This window comes from Sorex araneus, chromosome 6, assembly GCF_027595985.1.
Source record: "Sorex araneus isolate mSorAra2 chromosome 6, mSorAra2.pri, whole genome shotgun sequence".
In the NCBI taxonomy this organism is placed as follows: domain Eukaryota; kingdom Metazoa; phylum Chordata; class Mammalia; order Eulipotyphla; family Soricidae; genus Sorex; species Sorex araneus.
Window position 1 is genome coordinate 164,636,036 of NC_073307.1, and position 15,545 is coordinate 164,651,580.

The window sequence follows — 15,545 nt, forward strand, 5'->3', positions numbered from 1 at the left end:
CTCTTGTCGCTAGCAGGGGGTGGGGCTCCCTCCCCAGGAATCCCAGAAAAGCTGATCAGGATAAACGGGACACGTGAGCCATGCTGAGCGCCAGGAGAGGTTTATTCCACACCCTCGACCCCGGAGGCAGACACCAAGAGCCCCCGCAGGAAGGACTGGGGTGCCCAGCATCTCACTCGCCGCCAGGGAGCGCCGGGCCCCCCAACAGTTTCTGGCTCCCAGTTCCTACATGGAGAGGCCCTGCAAGAGGCCTGGTGCTGGGGGAGGGGGATGTATGCAGGGCCTATGTCCACAGGGAGGGAGCCCCTCTGCAGGGGCAGTGTGGGTCTGGCTGTGGGGGGGGTTGGTGGGCAGCCTGCCCAGGGCCGCTCCGGCCTCCGCTGTCCAGTTGAGAGTCAGGAGTTCCCAGGGGGGCTGCTGAGACCCTCAGCCGCCTTCTGCAGCAGGAACTGTGGGTCCGGCCAGTGAGGTTTCATCAAGGCCCTGGGGAGGAGTCACACAGGAGGGCGGAGTCGGGACTCGTGCTGGCCCCTCAGCCCAGTGCTCTGCGTCCCAGCGCGGCCACCACCTCTGCCTCTGGTCTGGGGTCAGAGCGCCCCCAGCCCGGGGCTCTTACCCTCGGCCTTCCTCTTCTGAGGGGACACGGCTGCTCTAGCCTGGACGGGACGAGAGGAGCCCCTGAGAGCCTGCCGGGGTGGCAGGGACCCCCATCACACCCTCCCGAGTGGGGGGCTGCTGGGCCCCTCCCAGGTGCAGCTGACGTGGCCTCTTGTTTCAGGCCCGCGACCCCCCCCACCACCTTGTCCCAAATGAGCAAGGGGCAACCCTGCCCGCCCACTGGCAGGCACGCCAGGGCAGGACGAGCAGACGCCCCGGCACTGAGGGCAGGGGGTTTGGGCACCTTTTTGATGGCCGTCCAGTCCTCCAGGATGTCGATCTCCTGCAGCATGTACACGATGTAGGGGCCTGAGAGCAGTCAAGGAAGCCAAGGGCAGGTGGCAGGTGGCGCAGCGGGGACAGCGGGAGGGTCACACGCAGCTGAGGGTCCTGGCTGAGCACAGGGCCCGGAACCACCCAGAACACGGCCCCCTGCGGCCGAACTAAGTGAATAAAGATTGGTTCCCTGGCATGGGCAGGGCGCAGGCTCTGGGGGCCAGGACCCGGGTTCCCTCCTCGTGGTCCTCGCGCAGGGGAGGCGGGCAAGGGGAGCTTCACTGAGCCTCCAGGCTGAGGCTGGGGCGTGGCCTCAGATTTGGGGGAGGCTCCTGGTGGGAACAGCTGTTCCTCTCTGGTTCTGGAGGGCCCCCCCATGCTTCCCACAGAGGGTCTGTCTGCATCAGCAAGGGAGGGGGACGGATGCATGTCCAGCCCCCGGCCCTGCCACCCCATGTCCCCCGAGCAAGGATACCGGACACCAGGGGCGCCTTCTTCCTCTTGCTGGGTGGCAGAGAGTCCCAGGTCCGAGGGGGGCCTCTGGCGTGCAGCTTGTCATCCCACCACTCTGTGCCCCCAGACCCCGAGTCAGAACTGGGGTGAACCTGCCCCTTCCCCTGCTCCCCAGGGCTCGGGCTGGGAGGCCGGCGGGGCCAGGGTGGCCGCACGCACCCGAGCTGAGGTCCAGGCCCTGGCGGTCCTCCTCCAGCCGCTGGATCCGCTCCTGCAGCTCCCCCTGCAGCACGTCGTACAGCTGCAGCTTCTCGCTCTGGGGGCGCAGGGGGCGGGGTTCAGCCCGGGCGGGGCTGCATCCCCGTCCCAGCCCCCCCAGCACGCCCCCTGCACCTCCAGATGCTGCCTGGCGCCCTGCAGCTCACACTCGTACTTGTTCCGGATCACGTCCAGGCAGAAACCTTTGTAGATCCCTGCGGGCGGGAGGGCGGCCCTGAACACCGGGTCTGGGGGCGAGGGGGCGTCCGGGGGAGCGCGGGACCCCAGGCCCGCCCACGGACCTGCCACCTGAATGCGAATCTTGAGGCTCCGCTGCAGCCCCCCGAGGGGCTCCGTGTACTCGGGCGCTCTCTCGGCGCCCACTTCCTCCAGCCGCACCCGCAGCTGGCTCAGCCGCTCCCTGAACAGCCTGGGAGGGGAAGGCGCCGGGTCACCCCACCCCCGCCGCCCCCCACCCCTCCCCGCCCTGCCGGGGGCCTCACTTCTCCTTGAGCTCCGAGAACTGCTTCTCCAGGTGCAGCATCTCGTGCACACACTCGCTGCGGCGCCGCTCGTAGTCCTCGTCGTCCATCTCTGCGGGGAGGGGCGGTCAGGGGGCGGGCAGGGGGCGGCGGGGGGCGCGGGCGCGGGGGCGGCGGGCCGCTCACCCGAGCTCTCCGACTCCGACTCGGTGGGGCTGCCGCTGCGCTCGTCCTCGCTCTCGTCCTCCTCCCCGTTCACGGCCATCTCGGGGGCCGAATCGCCCTCGGCTTCCATCTCCTCCGGGTCCTTGCCGGGCGGCTGGACGGGCATCTGGGCTCTGGCGGGGGCGGGGCGCGGCCCTCACTCAGCCCTGCCGGCAGCTGCCCAGGGCTGGGGGCGGGGTGGGTCCCAGTCCTGGGACACTGGCCAAGGCCACGGCAATGGCCAGGGGTGGGTACCCCACTACCTAAGGGCCCAAACTCCCGCCTGGTGGGGGCTCACGGGCCCCCACCACCCTCCCGCTCCGGTCCTGAAACACTCCACCTCGCACCTGGAACATTCTCGGCCCTATTTTTTCTTTTGGGTTGGGGGAGGGGGACATACTTGGTGGCTTACTCCTGGCCCTGGACTCCGGGGACTATGTGCAATGCCCCCTGGACGCAGCAAACGCCCTGCCCCACGTCCTATCTGGCTCATCACCCGGCTTCTCCCTGTGCCCCGGGCCTGGGTGTGCCTCCCTCTTCCCAGAACCTCGGACAAGCCCGGGCAGGAGGTGCCCGCATGCCTCACCCGCAGGCACCGAAGTGCTGCTCGCTGTCTGCGTCACCGCTGCCCTCCGCGGCCCGCGGCGCACCGGCTTCCATCCGTCTGGGCGCCGTCGCCGGCGAGCTGCTCCCGGGGGAACTAGCCTCGGCCACCGTAGCTCAAGTCCATACTCGCCCGCGCGCGCGAGGAACTTGGGCGGGACCGCGGGGAGCGCCCATCCCTGAGCTCGGGGGCCTAAGCTGCGGCGGGCCCCCGGCAGGGGGCAGGTGTCATGGCCGCAGCTGGGCACAAGCAGGGCAGCCGGACACTCGTCAGCAAGTTCACGCGTGCCTGCGGGGGGAGAGGGCGGGACACCGCTCAGGGCTGGGCTGCCCCCTTACCGAGCATCTCATCCTGAGCACTGCCCTCAGCGGCACCCTGAGCTGGGGGAGGGGGCCTTTCTGAGCACAGTGAGTGATGCAGAGACACCCCCCACCCCCCAGTCAGAGAAGGGCAGGGCCGGGACTAACAGGGGCAGTTGGTCTTGTAGCGTAGAGAGTGAGCAGGGTCGGGGAGGGACCAAAGGGGCTCCCAAAGGGACAGACGGGGAGACGCCCTCCCCCAAAAGAAGAATCAGTGAGAGGCAGAGGTGGCAACAATCCAGCTGACTCAATTGGGCACTGGAGATCGTGCCAGCTGCAAAGATACCCGGTGAAAATCGATCATGGTGGCGGGGGGGAGAAAGGACATTAAGGCACTTGCCTTGTCCCCTGCAGACTGGCTCAATCCTGCCACCACACAGGGCGCCCCAAGCACTACCAGGCGTGGCCCCTGAGCACTGCTTGGTGTGGGCCAAAGACAAACAACGCAGATAATGGGATACGGAGCTAAAAGGGAGCTTGGGCTGGAGAAAAAGGGCGGCGATAAGGCGCTTGCTTTGCATGCGACCCACCTGGGTTCGATCCCCGGCATCCCATATCATCCCTAGGCACTGCTAGGAGTGATTCCTGAGCCCAGAGCCAAGCATAACACCTGAGCATCAGCCGTTGCGCCCCAAAAACCAGGAAAAAAAAAAAGGAGTGGGTAAGGCATTTGCCTTACATGCAGTAAATCTCCTGAGCCGGGACTAACCCTGAGCACACCTTGGTGTGGCCCAAAACAAATAAAAAAACAGAGGGGGCGGGGGAGAGTGCATACTTAGGCAGGCAACTTCTCTTTGACCCCACTCATGCCTGAACAGGCAGCAGGAAAAAAGGCGGTTTGCACCCCACGGAGCATAAGGTGGGAGAGCCCAGAAAGCCACAGGCTGGGAGAGGTAAGCCTCGGGGTCCGGGCAGACCAGCACAGCAGGACAGCGATGAATCTGCAGCAGACCCGGGGACCAGCGAGGAGGAAGCAGCGTGTGTGTGTGTCGGGGGGGGGGGGGGGGGACTGGTACAAAACCACCTCAGCTGTGAAACGGGTCACTGGAACTTCCTGAGTAGGGCGAGTCTTGGACACCAAGCCATCAGACCCTACTCGGGGCCCGGGAACTCAGAACAAACTGGTGCTCGGCCAGCTTCTCTGGGTGCTGCTCTGCAGTTCAGTGTTTCTCAACCAGGGATCCCCTGACACCCAAGTGAGCTCCAGAGTAATTCAAGAAAGGGGCCACCGGTAAAAACAGCATCTGTGACCTGCCACTCCGTAGAACTGGGGCCACGGAAGGAAGCAAGATGGGGAAGGGACCCAGAGTCAGAAAGAGGCAGAGACACGCTGTCATCTCTGCCCACACCACCCTCCAAGCGGGCCGGCCCACCTGCCCAGTTCACCCAGTGCCCCGGATGACTCCGAGAGGAGCTAACGCAGCTCAAGAACAATCCTTCACGGGGCAGGGTCTGGCTTTTACCTCTTCTGCTCACTCTCTCACCCAGGCTTGCGGCTGTGTAAAATAACAGGCCTAGGGACCGTTTCATCACACTGCTTTGCGCTTTTGGAAAGGAAGCTGCAGCCTGAAACAGTGCTCGAAACCAGCCCCGGCCTGACCAGTCTGCTCTCCAAAACCAACCTGTGCGGGAAAATCTGCTCTGGAAACTGGCCTCCGCCTGCCCTGTCTCCATCCTCCGTTCCTTCCCAAAGTTTGCAAGTGCACGCGGCAGGCACCGTTCTGTGTGCCAGCATCACACCCAGCTGCCCCGCGGTCACCTCACCTCCAGCCCCCTCTTCCCCGCTGAGTACATAGGATGACTCTTTAAGAGCACCGTCAAGTGGCGCCTCTCCAAACAGGAAAGCAGGGTGCGGGCGGGGATGGGAGCGAGGAGTCTCCCAGCGGTCTCCAATTCCACCCAGTGAGTTCAATTTAAATCACCACCTCTCCTCCTCGCCCTCACCCCGCGGCAAGACCAGAGCTCCCGGGGCTTCTGCAGAGACAGCAAGGGAGTCCAAGGGCGGAAGAGCGCCTAGGAAACCTCCGTGCGCTACTTACTACCCTCCTGGAAAATCAGATCCCGCCTCGCCCAACTCCCAGGGGCGAGCAGCCCCGCCCCTCGCCGGGCCCCCGCGCGCCGGCGCGGCTGGGACACTCCCAGGCCTTCGGCGGCCAGCTGCAGCCCCGGGGCCCGCAGGCGCCTGGCCAGTGGGGGCTCCTCTCCGTGGGCCCCGGCGGTGGGGTGGGCTCGCCTGGCGCCAGGCGGCGATACGCACCGCGGGGAGGGTGGCCTCCGGCCTCACGTCCGAGCAGCCCCGAGCGATGCCCGAGCAGCCCCTCCGGATAGCCGTCGCCGACTCCCGGAAGCCCCGCGCCGGTGCCTCAACTCCGGAGTGGGTGGAGCCTGTCCGCGCTTCCGCATGCGTCATCAGCAGGCGCCCTCGGGGTCGCTCCCAATTGGACGGACGTGGGCGAAGCCAGCTGGGATACCGCGGAATCGTCTCCATGGCAACCGGCCGGGATGTGGCGCTGGCCGGCCGCTACCGGCGGGAAAGCGGCTCGTGTCGGTGCTAAGCCGAGTCGGCAGGCGCCACGCCCCCCGCCCCCGTCCCTCGGTTCGGAAGAGTAACGGAGCCAGCTGTAGGGTGTGAACACTGATTTATTTACACATCGGGTTGGTTGGCGAAACACTTCGCCCAGAACCTGCGGGCTGACCCGTCCCTTCTCCTGAGTCTCCGGGGGCCGGGCCTGAAGATTGGCCTTCGCTGCCCACCCTGTTCCCCCGCCCCCGCCAAGGTCAATGCAAGGCCTTCCTCCGAAGCTTCTCCCCAAAACCCCTTTGGGTCCATCCTCGGCCGTCCCCCGCAAGGCCCTATTCATACGTTCGGCGCTCCTCCTGCCCACACACCCGAGATTGTTAATCATAATCGTCACAATAGTAACAACGACAATACTGCAATAATATTAACAATACTTCACATTTGTACGAAGCGTGGGCCCCTCCTCTGAGCCTCCTGCGTTTCGGTGAGGTAGGTCATCTCACCTCCCTTTTGAAAGACTGGGGAGCAGTCTCAGAGAGGGACCACTATTTGCTCAAGGCCACACAGCTTAGTGGTAAAGCCGGGACTGGATCCCGGTACCCTTGATCAAGTCAGTGCTCCACCGCCGCCGCTGCCACAGTAAGGCGGGGGGTGACTGTGTCTTACCCCAGCTGGCACGGCTGGGGCTCGGGGATGGGAGCTCAGCAGTGGCGCGGAGAGTCCGGGTACTTGGCCAGCATCTCCTGTTTGAACTGGCGGTAAAGGATCTTATTGCGCTGATTCTCCGCCTCCTTCTGCGGGTGGAACTTCACGGATTCCTTGAAGCCTTTATGCACCAGAAAGGCTTCATTGAGCACTTCGAAATCGTAGCCCGCCATATGCAGCTCACAGGCCTGGGGAGGACAGGGAAAGATCAGCAAGGCTGGATGACAGAGCCCAGACGACCTCCCACCCCCCTAAAAAACACACTAGTGTCTCCATTCTTCCCTGCCGGAAGTATGCCGTCTCCCCACACCCCTCTGTCCCAGAGCACCTGGCTGATGCGATTGAAGCCGTACTGCCGGAAGCGCTCATCGAAGGCTGGCACCTTGCCCCCAGCCACGTAGAAAGGCTCCCAGGGGTCCTGCCAAGGTACCGCGTAGGCCGGTCTCAGCAAAACGGCATCGGGCAGGTAGGCCCAGCGGGAGTAGTTGGTGGGCGCCTGGCAGGGCGTGCACAAGCCGTTGTAAAAGGGCTGCACGTCGCCCATCGTGTAGAGCCGCAGCAGTTCATTCTTACTTGCAGGGATGCGGCGGGGGTTGCGGATCTCAAAGGCGGGTACCACGAGCGCGATGCCGAACCACTTCCTCTGGGCCAGCATCTCCCGCAGGCCCCTCCACAGCCCCTCGCTGGGCACCATGTCTATGTCAATCACCAGTGCGAAGTTGGCCCCCTCCCGCGCCAGATTTCTCAGCATGTTGTTGGGGTAGGAGACATTGGTGCCCAGAGCATAGTTGAGCCCGGGCTGGGCCACCTTGGCTAGCTTGTCATAGACCTCCTGGCAGGACCGCAGCAGGGCAAACTCGCCCGGCTCCCGGGGGTCAGGCACGGCGGCCTCGAAGCGGGAGGGGCAGGCCAGGTGCAAGGCCACCCTCGAGCGCATGTCCGGGCAGTTGTTGCTCAGTGCGTAGGTCAGCACCGTGGCCAGCTGCGCCTCCTCCTTGGTGGCGGCGAACACGGCCACAGCCAACGGGCCCTCCCAGCGCTTCAACAGGCCTGACAGGTGCACCAGGTTATCCACGCTGGCGTGCGTGGCCAGGATCACATCGTTGGGGGCCATGCTGGTCTTCAGGAGGTTCCGGTAGACGCGGTAATCGCCGCTGGCGTCCAGGACGCCGCCAGAGGCCAGCGCAGCGCGGAACTGCGCCCTGACCTGGTCCACCGATCGCGGTGGCGGGGGGAAAAATTCAAAATACTTGTCTCGCTCCCTCTGCCCGTGCAACCCCGACAGCAGGGACAGGTACAGCAGCTGCAGCATGGCCACCAGCATCAGCGCGGCCAGCAGCAGCTGGTAGAAGGCGCACCGGATGGCGTAGGACAGCTGCATGGCTCTCGGGGCCCGGGGCGCGCAGCGGAGACCACCGGGCCGCAGCCTGCACCCACCGCCGCCAAGCAGGATTTACCGCAGCGTGCCGAGCGCAGCCGAACCGAGCCGAAACGTGCCGAGCCCGCACGCCGCGCCGCGCCGCCCCGCCCCGCCCCGCGCGCGCGCGCTCGCCCCCTGCGGCCGGGAGGACCTACTGCAGCGCCGTGCGGGCCGCGCGCTCTGCACCGGGCACGCGAGCTCCCTAGAAACACACACCCCCTCGCTCCCGGGCAGTGCGCCACCCCTGCGCGACCCCCGGCACCTAGGGCGCCCTGAGACAATCCCACCCCCGTCGACCTCACCCCGGGAATACGGAGAGGGAACCTCGCTGGGCTGCAGCTTGGGGAAGGATGGCGCGGGTAGACTGGCTGCAGCCAGCAGAAAGGAAGACAGAAATCGCGCTTCTCCCCCCGGGTCTCATCTTCCTTTGGACCCCACAGATGTCTGCAAGGAAATTGGGGTAAAGGTGACCCGGAAGGTGCGGAGATGAGAGATAAGGGATTGTGGAAGGGGGCGCTGTTCGTGGGACGAGGTGGCCGAGTGGTTAAGGCGATGGACTGCTAATCCATTGTGCTTTGCACGCGTGGGTTCGAATCCCATCCTCGTCGGTAGCGTTTTACAAAAGACTCGCGCCTTAATTTTCCACGGCGCAGAGAACCTCACCGGGGGTGGGAAGATAATTCTTCTGCTCGCCCCTCTGCTCACCGGGCACTCTTCGTACTCTGATCCTTCTCCCGGCTCGGAACTACAGTTCCCTGCAAGGGAGGGCACAGAAGCACCTGGAAGACCTGAACAGAGCTTCCGGCGCCTGCCAAATTGGGGATGGATGGGTGATGCAGTCTGCGCGAGGCAGAGACGCGTCCTGCTTCGGGCTCTTCTCCGGGGGCTGGAGGGGGGTGTGGAGTTTGATATTAAATTATTACTTTATTTAATCCACTAGGATTCAACCTCTAGCACTTCTCTCAATGGAGACTTTTTGTTGAACAACTTTATAAATCACGGTGTTCTCATTTAAAAATTGTTTTGGGGCCACCGTTGGCGATGCTCTGCCCTTCTCGGGAGAGTAAAAGGGACTGTGCCTGCCACAGAGGCAGGGGGTGGGGGCGGGGTGGGGCGGCAGGGGGTTACGGGGAACATTGGTGGTGGAGAATGGGCACTGGTGGGGGGATTGGTACTCGATCATTGTATGACAGAAATTTAATCACGGAAGTTTGTAAGTTTGTAACTATCTCACGGTGATTCATTAAAAAAGAAAAATAAATAAATTAGTCTTGGCAGTACTACGAGGACCAAATGTGGTACCGGGGATCAAACAGGCAAGGCAAGCGCCCTACGGGCTGTACTACCTCTCCAGCCCCAATTAAAAAAACCAAAACTTTTATTGAGTTGTCATTGGTTTATAATATTTAAAAATAACCACTTGAGAGCTGGACCTGGGTTCAGTCCCCGGCATACCAGGAGTGCTTCCTGCGTGCAGAATCAGGAGTAACCCCTGAGCACCGCCAGATGTGACCTCCAAATAAAAAAACAAAAACAACCCACTTAAATCACATTCATTATCATCTTTCATGAATTTGCAGATTGCATGTTAAGTCACTTGTCCATCTTTTTTTGAGACAGGACAGGGTACAGAGGGGTAAACACCTTTCCAAGGCCACACCCAGCGGTGCTCAGGGCTTACTCCTGAATACACTCAGGGATCACTCCTGGCAGGCTTGGGGGACCCTATGAGGTGCCGGGGATTGAACTCTGCTGCATGCCAGGTGAGCACCCTCCCCACTGTCCTATCGCTCACGCCATTTATTTTTGGCAGTGCTCAAACCCAGAGCCTCACACATACAGGGCAGATGCTATGCTACTGACCACATCCCTGATTCCTGAATTTAAAAATTTTTTTTAATTTAATTTTTTTTTCTTTGTGAGTCACACCTGGCGATGGATGCACAGAGGTCACTCCTGCCTCTGCACTCAGGAATTACTCCTGGCGGTGCTTGGGGGACCCTATGGGATGCTGGGAATCCAACCCAGGTTGGCCGCGTGCAAGGCAAACGCCCTACCCGCTGTGCTATTGCTCCAGCCCCCCTGCATTTTTTTTTTAGGGGTATACACACCTCGCAGTGCTCGGCAGCTCCTCCCCTGCACACAGGGTCACTCCCAGTGTGCTGGAGTTCACACATGTGCGCCTGGGGAGTAGCATGTGCTGCGGGCCTCCGGAGCGTCTCCTGGACTCTGCGTTTGTATATTTTTTTCCCTTTGGTTTGCTTGGTTTGGGGGCCACTCTCAGCGTTGCTCTAGGCTTACTCCTGGCTGGGCCCAGCTAACCCTACGGGGTGCCAGGGACTGGACCTGGGAAAGGCGCGTCTAAGGGAAGTGCCTTCCCGGTGTCCAATCTCTCTGGCCCTGATGTGAATTATTCTTTCTGTGGTGTCAGGGATCAAAACCAGGGGCTTGGGACTGGAGCGATAGCACAGCGGGTAGGGCATTTGCCTTGCACGTGGCTGACCCGGGTTCGAATCCCAGCATCCCATATGGTCCCCTGAGCACCGCCAGGGGTGATTCCTGAGTGCATGAGCCAGGAGTGACCCCTGTGCATCGCTGGGTGTGACCCAAAAAGCAGAAAAAAAAAAAAAAACAGGGGCTTATCCATCTTCGGCCAGAGCTCCACCACTGCGCTGTGCTCCGTGCCGCGGCGGTAAATTCTTTCAATGATTGGTAGAATTTTGTTTTGTTTTGGGGCTACCCCCAGTGGTCACTCCTGGTGGTGCTCAGGGGAACTGGCAGAGCCAGGGATGAGCTCCAGTCTGCGGGGGGGGGGGGGGTCACCTCACTGGCCCCCAAAGTCCGAAAACACAAATAGGTAGAAATGAAAGATAGGGGGCTGGAGCAATAGCACAGCGGGTAGGGCGTTTGCCTTGCATGCGGCCAACCCAGGTTCGAATCCCAGCATCCCATATGGTCCCCTGAGCACCGCCAGGGGTGATTCCTGAGTGCATGAGCCAGAAATGAGCCCTGTGCATTGCCGGGTGTGACCCAAAAAGCAAAAAAAAAAAAATAAAGGAATGAAAGATGGAAAAAGATATTGCCTGCTACGGGGAAGCTGAGGGGGGACGTGCTAATCCTGAGGGCGGGAGAAATAGTTCAAGGGTGCAGGCACTTACCTTGCTTACATATTACCCTTCTTTTTTCCTCATTAAAACTATTTCCTTAATTTTGGGGGTGGCACACCTGGTGGTACTCAGGGCTACTCCTGGCTCTTCACTCAGGTATGACTCTGGCGGTGCTGGGGGCCGGGTGGGGTGCCAGGGATCGAACACTACCCACGGTACTGACACTCCACTCCATCTTGCCCTTCCCACGTTGTTTTTTTTTTTTTCTTTTGGGTCACACCCAGCGACGCTCAGGGGGCTACTCCTGGCCCTGCACTCAGGAATTACTCTGGGCAGTGCTCTGGGGACCACTTGGGATGCCGGGGATTGAACTCAAACGCCCTACCCGCTGTGCAATCGCTCCGGCCCTGCCCATTCTACCTCACACTGCAAGCAGACTGCCCCTGGTCCCCAAGCACCTTTTTTTTTTTTGCTTTTTGGGTCACACCCAAAAAACAAACGCCCTACCCGCTGTGCTATCTCTTCAGCCCCCCCAAGCACCTTTAGGGGTCACTCCTGAGCACTGCCAGGTGAGGTCTCCCAGCGGCAACAAAGACACAGGGCGGGTCTGCGAGGAAGCCAATGGGAAGAAGGAAGCCGCGGGGATTGTCACACCAGCCCGGGATCAGCTTCTGGTGTGTGTGTGTGTTGGGGAGGGTGACCTTCCTGGCCCCCCGGAGGGTCTGGGGAATCTAGGGAGCTTTGGGGTACAACAGTGCCTGAAGGTGCAGGAGACGCACCAGGGTCCTCCACCCCGTTCCATCAGGGGAAACAGCGCCTCTGGGGTCAGTGTGAGGTGCTGGGGGCCGGGTACTCTCTCCCCGACTTAGGCATGGCCGTGGCTGCTGACTCAAAGCCTGGCGTCACCGGAGCTCTGGGCCCAAGGGCGCTCAGCCTCTCAGGGACGGCCCAGCTGCCCTGCCCTGAGTCCCTGCTCCTCCCCCTCCCTCCCTGCCTCCATCTCTCTATGCCTTGCTCCCTCTCTCATCTCTCCCTCTGTCTCCCTCAACCCCTTCATCTCTCTCTGCCTGTCTCTATGCCTCTGTCTCCCTGTCTCAACGCCAATGCCTCCTCTCTTACTCCCTCCCTCTTTCTGTCTTTTGTTTTTTCTTTTTGGGTCACACCTGGCGATGCACAGGGGTTACTCCTGGCTCTGTACCCAAGAATTACTCCTGGCGGTGCTCAGGGGACCATATGGGATGCTGGGATTCGAACCCAGGTTAGTCGTGTGCAAGGCAAACGCCCCACCTGCTGTGCTGTGCTATCGCTCCAGCCCCTCTTTCTGTCTTCTCTCTCTCTCTCTCTCTCTCTCTCTCTCTCTCTCTCTCTCTCTCTCTCTCTCTCTCTCTCTCTCTCTCTCTCCCCTTCTCTCTCCCTCTCTCTCCCCACCTCCTCTCTCTCAGAGGGCCACCCCCCAGCGGTGTCCAGGGCTTACTTCTGCCTCTGCACTCAGGGGTCACTCCTGGGTGGCTGGGGGGTGACCTGTCACCCCCCAGGTCAGCTGCGTGGTGCTACGGCTCTGGCCCCTCTGCTCCTCTCTCTAAGCCCCCTTGTGGCCAGCGGCAGCAGAATCACCGCAGCCTGTCCTGGGCTCCAGAGGGGGCTCCTAGCAGGCTGACCACCACCCCCATCCTGAGCCTTGGGGTCCAGGCCCAAACCCTTCAGACCTCACACAGGGACTTCCACTGTCCCCAGCCTCCTCTCCTCTCCCCGCTGGCCCTGGGGCCGCCCAGCCCCTTGCAGAGGCCCCGGCTGTTTCCCGTCTCCTGCACTCTCTGGTACCTCTGGGATGGGATTTTTTCTTTTTTTTTTTCTTTTTGGGTCACACCCAGCGATGCTCAGGGGTGACTCCTGGCTCTGCACTCCGGCCACCTCTGCTGGCCCCTCCCTCAAAGCCCCCTGGAGAAGCCCCGTCTCTGAGACGCTTACCGTGATTTTCCAGGGAGAATTGAAAGCCCCTTCTAGAATCTTCGGTTACGTACTCTAGGGGCCATGACACGTTCCATTCTATTCTCCAGAACATCGTGGGCAGAGGTCCTGCCTCCTTTGCTTCAGGGTCACCAGCCCAGCCCGGGCAGCAGGAGGCGGGGTCAGGGAACGGTCCTTGGGCCTCCCTCAAGGCCTCCCTCACCTCACTTGCCCTGGGAGAGCTCAGCAGCCTTTGACTTCTCTGTGGGGCTGGTCTGGCTTGGCAACGGTGTGAAATAGCTGCTCAGTGAATGCTCTCAGGGGGCAGGAGGGCAGAAGGAAACTTTGCTTTATTTAGCTTTTTGTGTTTTGGCTTTTTGGGTCACACCCAGTGATGCTCAGGGGTTCCTCCTGGCTCTGTGCTCAGGAATCACGCCTGGCGGTGCTCGGGGGACCCTATGGGATGCCGGGGAGCCAACCTGGGTCGGCTGCGTGCAAGCCAGTCTCCTACCTGCTGTGCTATTGCTCCAGCCCCAAGAAATCATTGCTTTAAAAATAATGAAAAAATGGGGGGAGGGATACGGGGGGGGGAGGGGGGGAGCCATCGCATGTGGCAGCCCCAGGTCAGTCCTTAGCGCCCGGCATGGTCCCTCCAGGAGGAATTCTCGAGCACAGAGCCAGGACGAGGCCCCGAGCACCGCCAGATGCAGCCCCCAAACAGAAGCAAACGAAGCAGGGCCTGGAGAGCTCTCAGGGCTGGGGGGCTTCCCGTGCAGTGTCCCGTGCAGTGTCCCCCAGCACCGCGTGGGCCCCATCACCACCCGGAGCCACCGGGCAGGGCCAGGAGTGACCTGAGCCCCGCCAGGTGGGCCTGGCCTCCACCCCACAAAGTACGTGGTGGGCGTAGGCCAGACCCCCACACCCAGTCCCCAGCACCGCGTGCCCCCCTCTGCCCACCGCTGGCCGTGGGCCGGCCCCAGGCCCCTGAGCAACCCCGGGGCCCTCTGAGAGCCCCAGGCCCGAGCACTGAGCCAGCCGGCCCCACAGACCATGTCTCACCGGGGGTGCCTGGGGCCTGCTGAGCTTGGGACACCCCCCCCCAGTGAGCCCCCCACCACAGAGGGAGAAAAAGAACCTCCTTTTCTCTGCACAGGGAAGCATGGCCATGTGCAGTGACAGCCCCCCACCCCGTCCCCCCAGAGAACTGGCAGATGGCCACAGCCCCCTGGGACTGCCTCCCTCTCTGAGGCCCGTTTCTAAGAGGAGGTGCCCTGGGGAGGCAGTTGTATGTGTATGTGTATGTGTGTGTGTGGGAGGGGCAGCTGTCCAGCCAGGAGTCCAGCACTTGCAGGCCTGGACCTGGATCATCATGGAGTTGAGAGGGTCCAGTTCCCCCAAATCCCTGCCTCTCGGCCTCAGTCATGCTACCTGACAAGTGGACAAGTGGGTACAATAACCTTCCTACCAGCACATCCAGGCCAGAAGATTTTTTTTTTTCTTCTGCTTTTTGTCTTTTTTTTTTTTTTCTTTTTGGATCACACCTGGCGATGCACAGGGGTTACTCCTGGCTCTGCACTCAGGAATGACTCCTGGCGGTGCTCAGGAGACCATATGGGATGCTGGGAATCGAACCCGGGTCGGCCGCATGCAAGGCAAACGCCCTACCCGCTGTGCTATCGTTCCAGCCCCCTTCTTCTTTTTTTTGGGCAATGCACTGGGGTTACTCCTGGCTCTGCACTCAGGAATTACTCCTGGTGATGCTCAGGGGACCATATGGGTTACTCCTGGCTCTGCACTCAGGAATTACTCCTGGTGATGCTCAGGGGACCATATGAGTTACTCCTGGCTCTGCACTCAGGAATTACTCCTGGCGATGCTCAGGGGACCATATCCGTGGTGTATTCGATATGCCAAAAACAGTAACGATAGGTCTCATTCCCCTGACCCTGAAAGAGCCTCCAATCGTTAGGAAATACGAGTAAGGAGAGGCTGCTAAAATCTCAGGGCTGGGAGGAATAGAGACATTACTGGTGCCCACTTGAGTAAATCGACCAACAACGGGATAACAGTGATACAGTGATGCTTGGGGGACCATATGAGATGCTGGGAATCAAACCCGGGTCTGCTGCGTGCAAGACAAACGCCCTAACCGCTGTGCTGACTCACCAGCCCCCGGCCAAAAGATGTTGAACAAATAATTCTTCGGGTAATAAAGACACAGTGGAGTCGTTGTACAAATCAGGAAGGATGTTATTAGACCCAGGAGTAGAGGTCACTGGAGCAATAGTAAAAAGGCGGGTAAGTACATGGCCCTGTGTCCCTGCGGGAGCGGGTGGGAGAGGAGCCCTGGGGCGTGGGTCTCTCCCCTGGACCAAGAGGGCACCGTGGACGCGGGTGTGGGGGGCCCAGGCCCAGCCGGGCTCTGGGAGGTGCAAACAGTCTTGGCAAAACAGAAATGCCACCGAGGGCCGGGAGCACCCTCAGATCCCCGCACCCCACCTTCTCCCTGCGGCGGTGACCGCCCCAGCCCAGGGTGGGGGCTGCCGGCCCCC

General features: G+C 61.5%; 2 protein-coding genes and 1 non-coding gene across 3 annotated transcripts; 1 reads left to right on the plus strand and 2 right to left on the minus strand.

Annotated features, from left to right (window-relative positions):
• Window positions 1–84: 84 nt before the first annotated feature.
• BRMS1 (BRMS1 transcriptional repressor and anoikis regulator) lies at window positions 85–5,706 on the minus strand. The gene is made up of 11 exons (XM_055141439.1): window positions 5,551–5,706; window positions 2,917–3,222; window positions 2,313–2,464; window positions 2,148–2,238; window positions 1,947–2,074; window positions 1,780–1,859; window positions 1,606–1,702; window positions 1,409–1,501; window positions 902–966; window positions 617–656; window positions 85–483 (listed from the first exon to the last, which is right to left on the minus strand). The coding sequence occupies exons 2-11, from the start codon at window positions 2,988–2,990 to the stop codon at window positions 476–478; spliced, it is 828 nt and encodes a 275-aa protein (XP_054997414.1). The 5' UTR covers window positions 2,991–3,222; window positions 5,551–5,706; the 3' UTR covers window positions 85–475.
• A 209-nt stretch (window positions 5,707–5,915) lies between these two features.
• B4GAT1 (beta-1,4-glucuronyltransferase 1) lies at window positions 5,916–8,035 on the minus strand. Its single transcript, XM_004618550.2, has 2 exons — window positions 6,848–8,035; window positions 5,916–6,707 (listed from the first exon to the last, which is right to left on the minus strand). The coding sequence occupies exons 1-2, from the start codon at window positions 7,898–7,900 to the stop codon at window positions 6,516–6,518; spliced, it is 1,245 nt and encodes a 414-aa protein (XP_004618607.1). The 5' UTR covers window positions 7,901–8,035; the 3' UTR covers window positions 5,916–6,515.
• A 430-nt stretch (window positions 8,036–8,465) lies between these two features.
• Window positions 8,466–8,547, plus strand: TRNAS-GCU (transfer RNA serine (anticodon GCU)). Its single transcript has one exon. It is a non-coding gene; the product is annotated as a tRNA-Ser (tRNA).
• Window positions 8,548–15,545: the final 6,998 nt, after the last annotated feature.

Bases quoted from the DNA above. Each gene is read 5' to 3' on its own strand.
- BRMS1 (XM_055141439.1), bottom strand. From the start codon at position 2,990: ATGGAAGCCGGTGCGCCGCGGGCCGCGGAGGGCAGCGGTGACGCAGAC. The intron at 2,239-2,312 runs GTGAGCGGCCCG...CCCTCCCCGCAG, and splicing joins GTCGGAGTCGGAGAGCTCGG to AGATGGACGACGAGGACTAC. The intron at 967-1,408 runs GTATCCTTGCTC...GACTGCTCTCAG, and splicing joins GAAGGCGCCCCTGGTGTCCG to GCCCCTACATCGTGTACATG.
- B4GAT1 (XM_004618550.2), bottom strand. From the start codon at position 7,900: ATGCAGCTGTCCTACGCCATCCGGTGCGCCTTCTACCAGCTGCTGCTG. The intron at 6,708-6,847 runs GTGCTCTGGGAC...TGTCCTCCCCAG, and splicing joins GCTTCAATCGCATCAGCCAG to GCCTGTGAGCTGCATATGGC.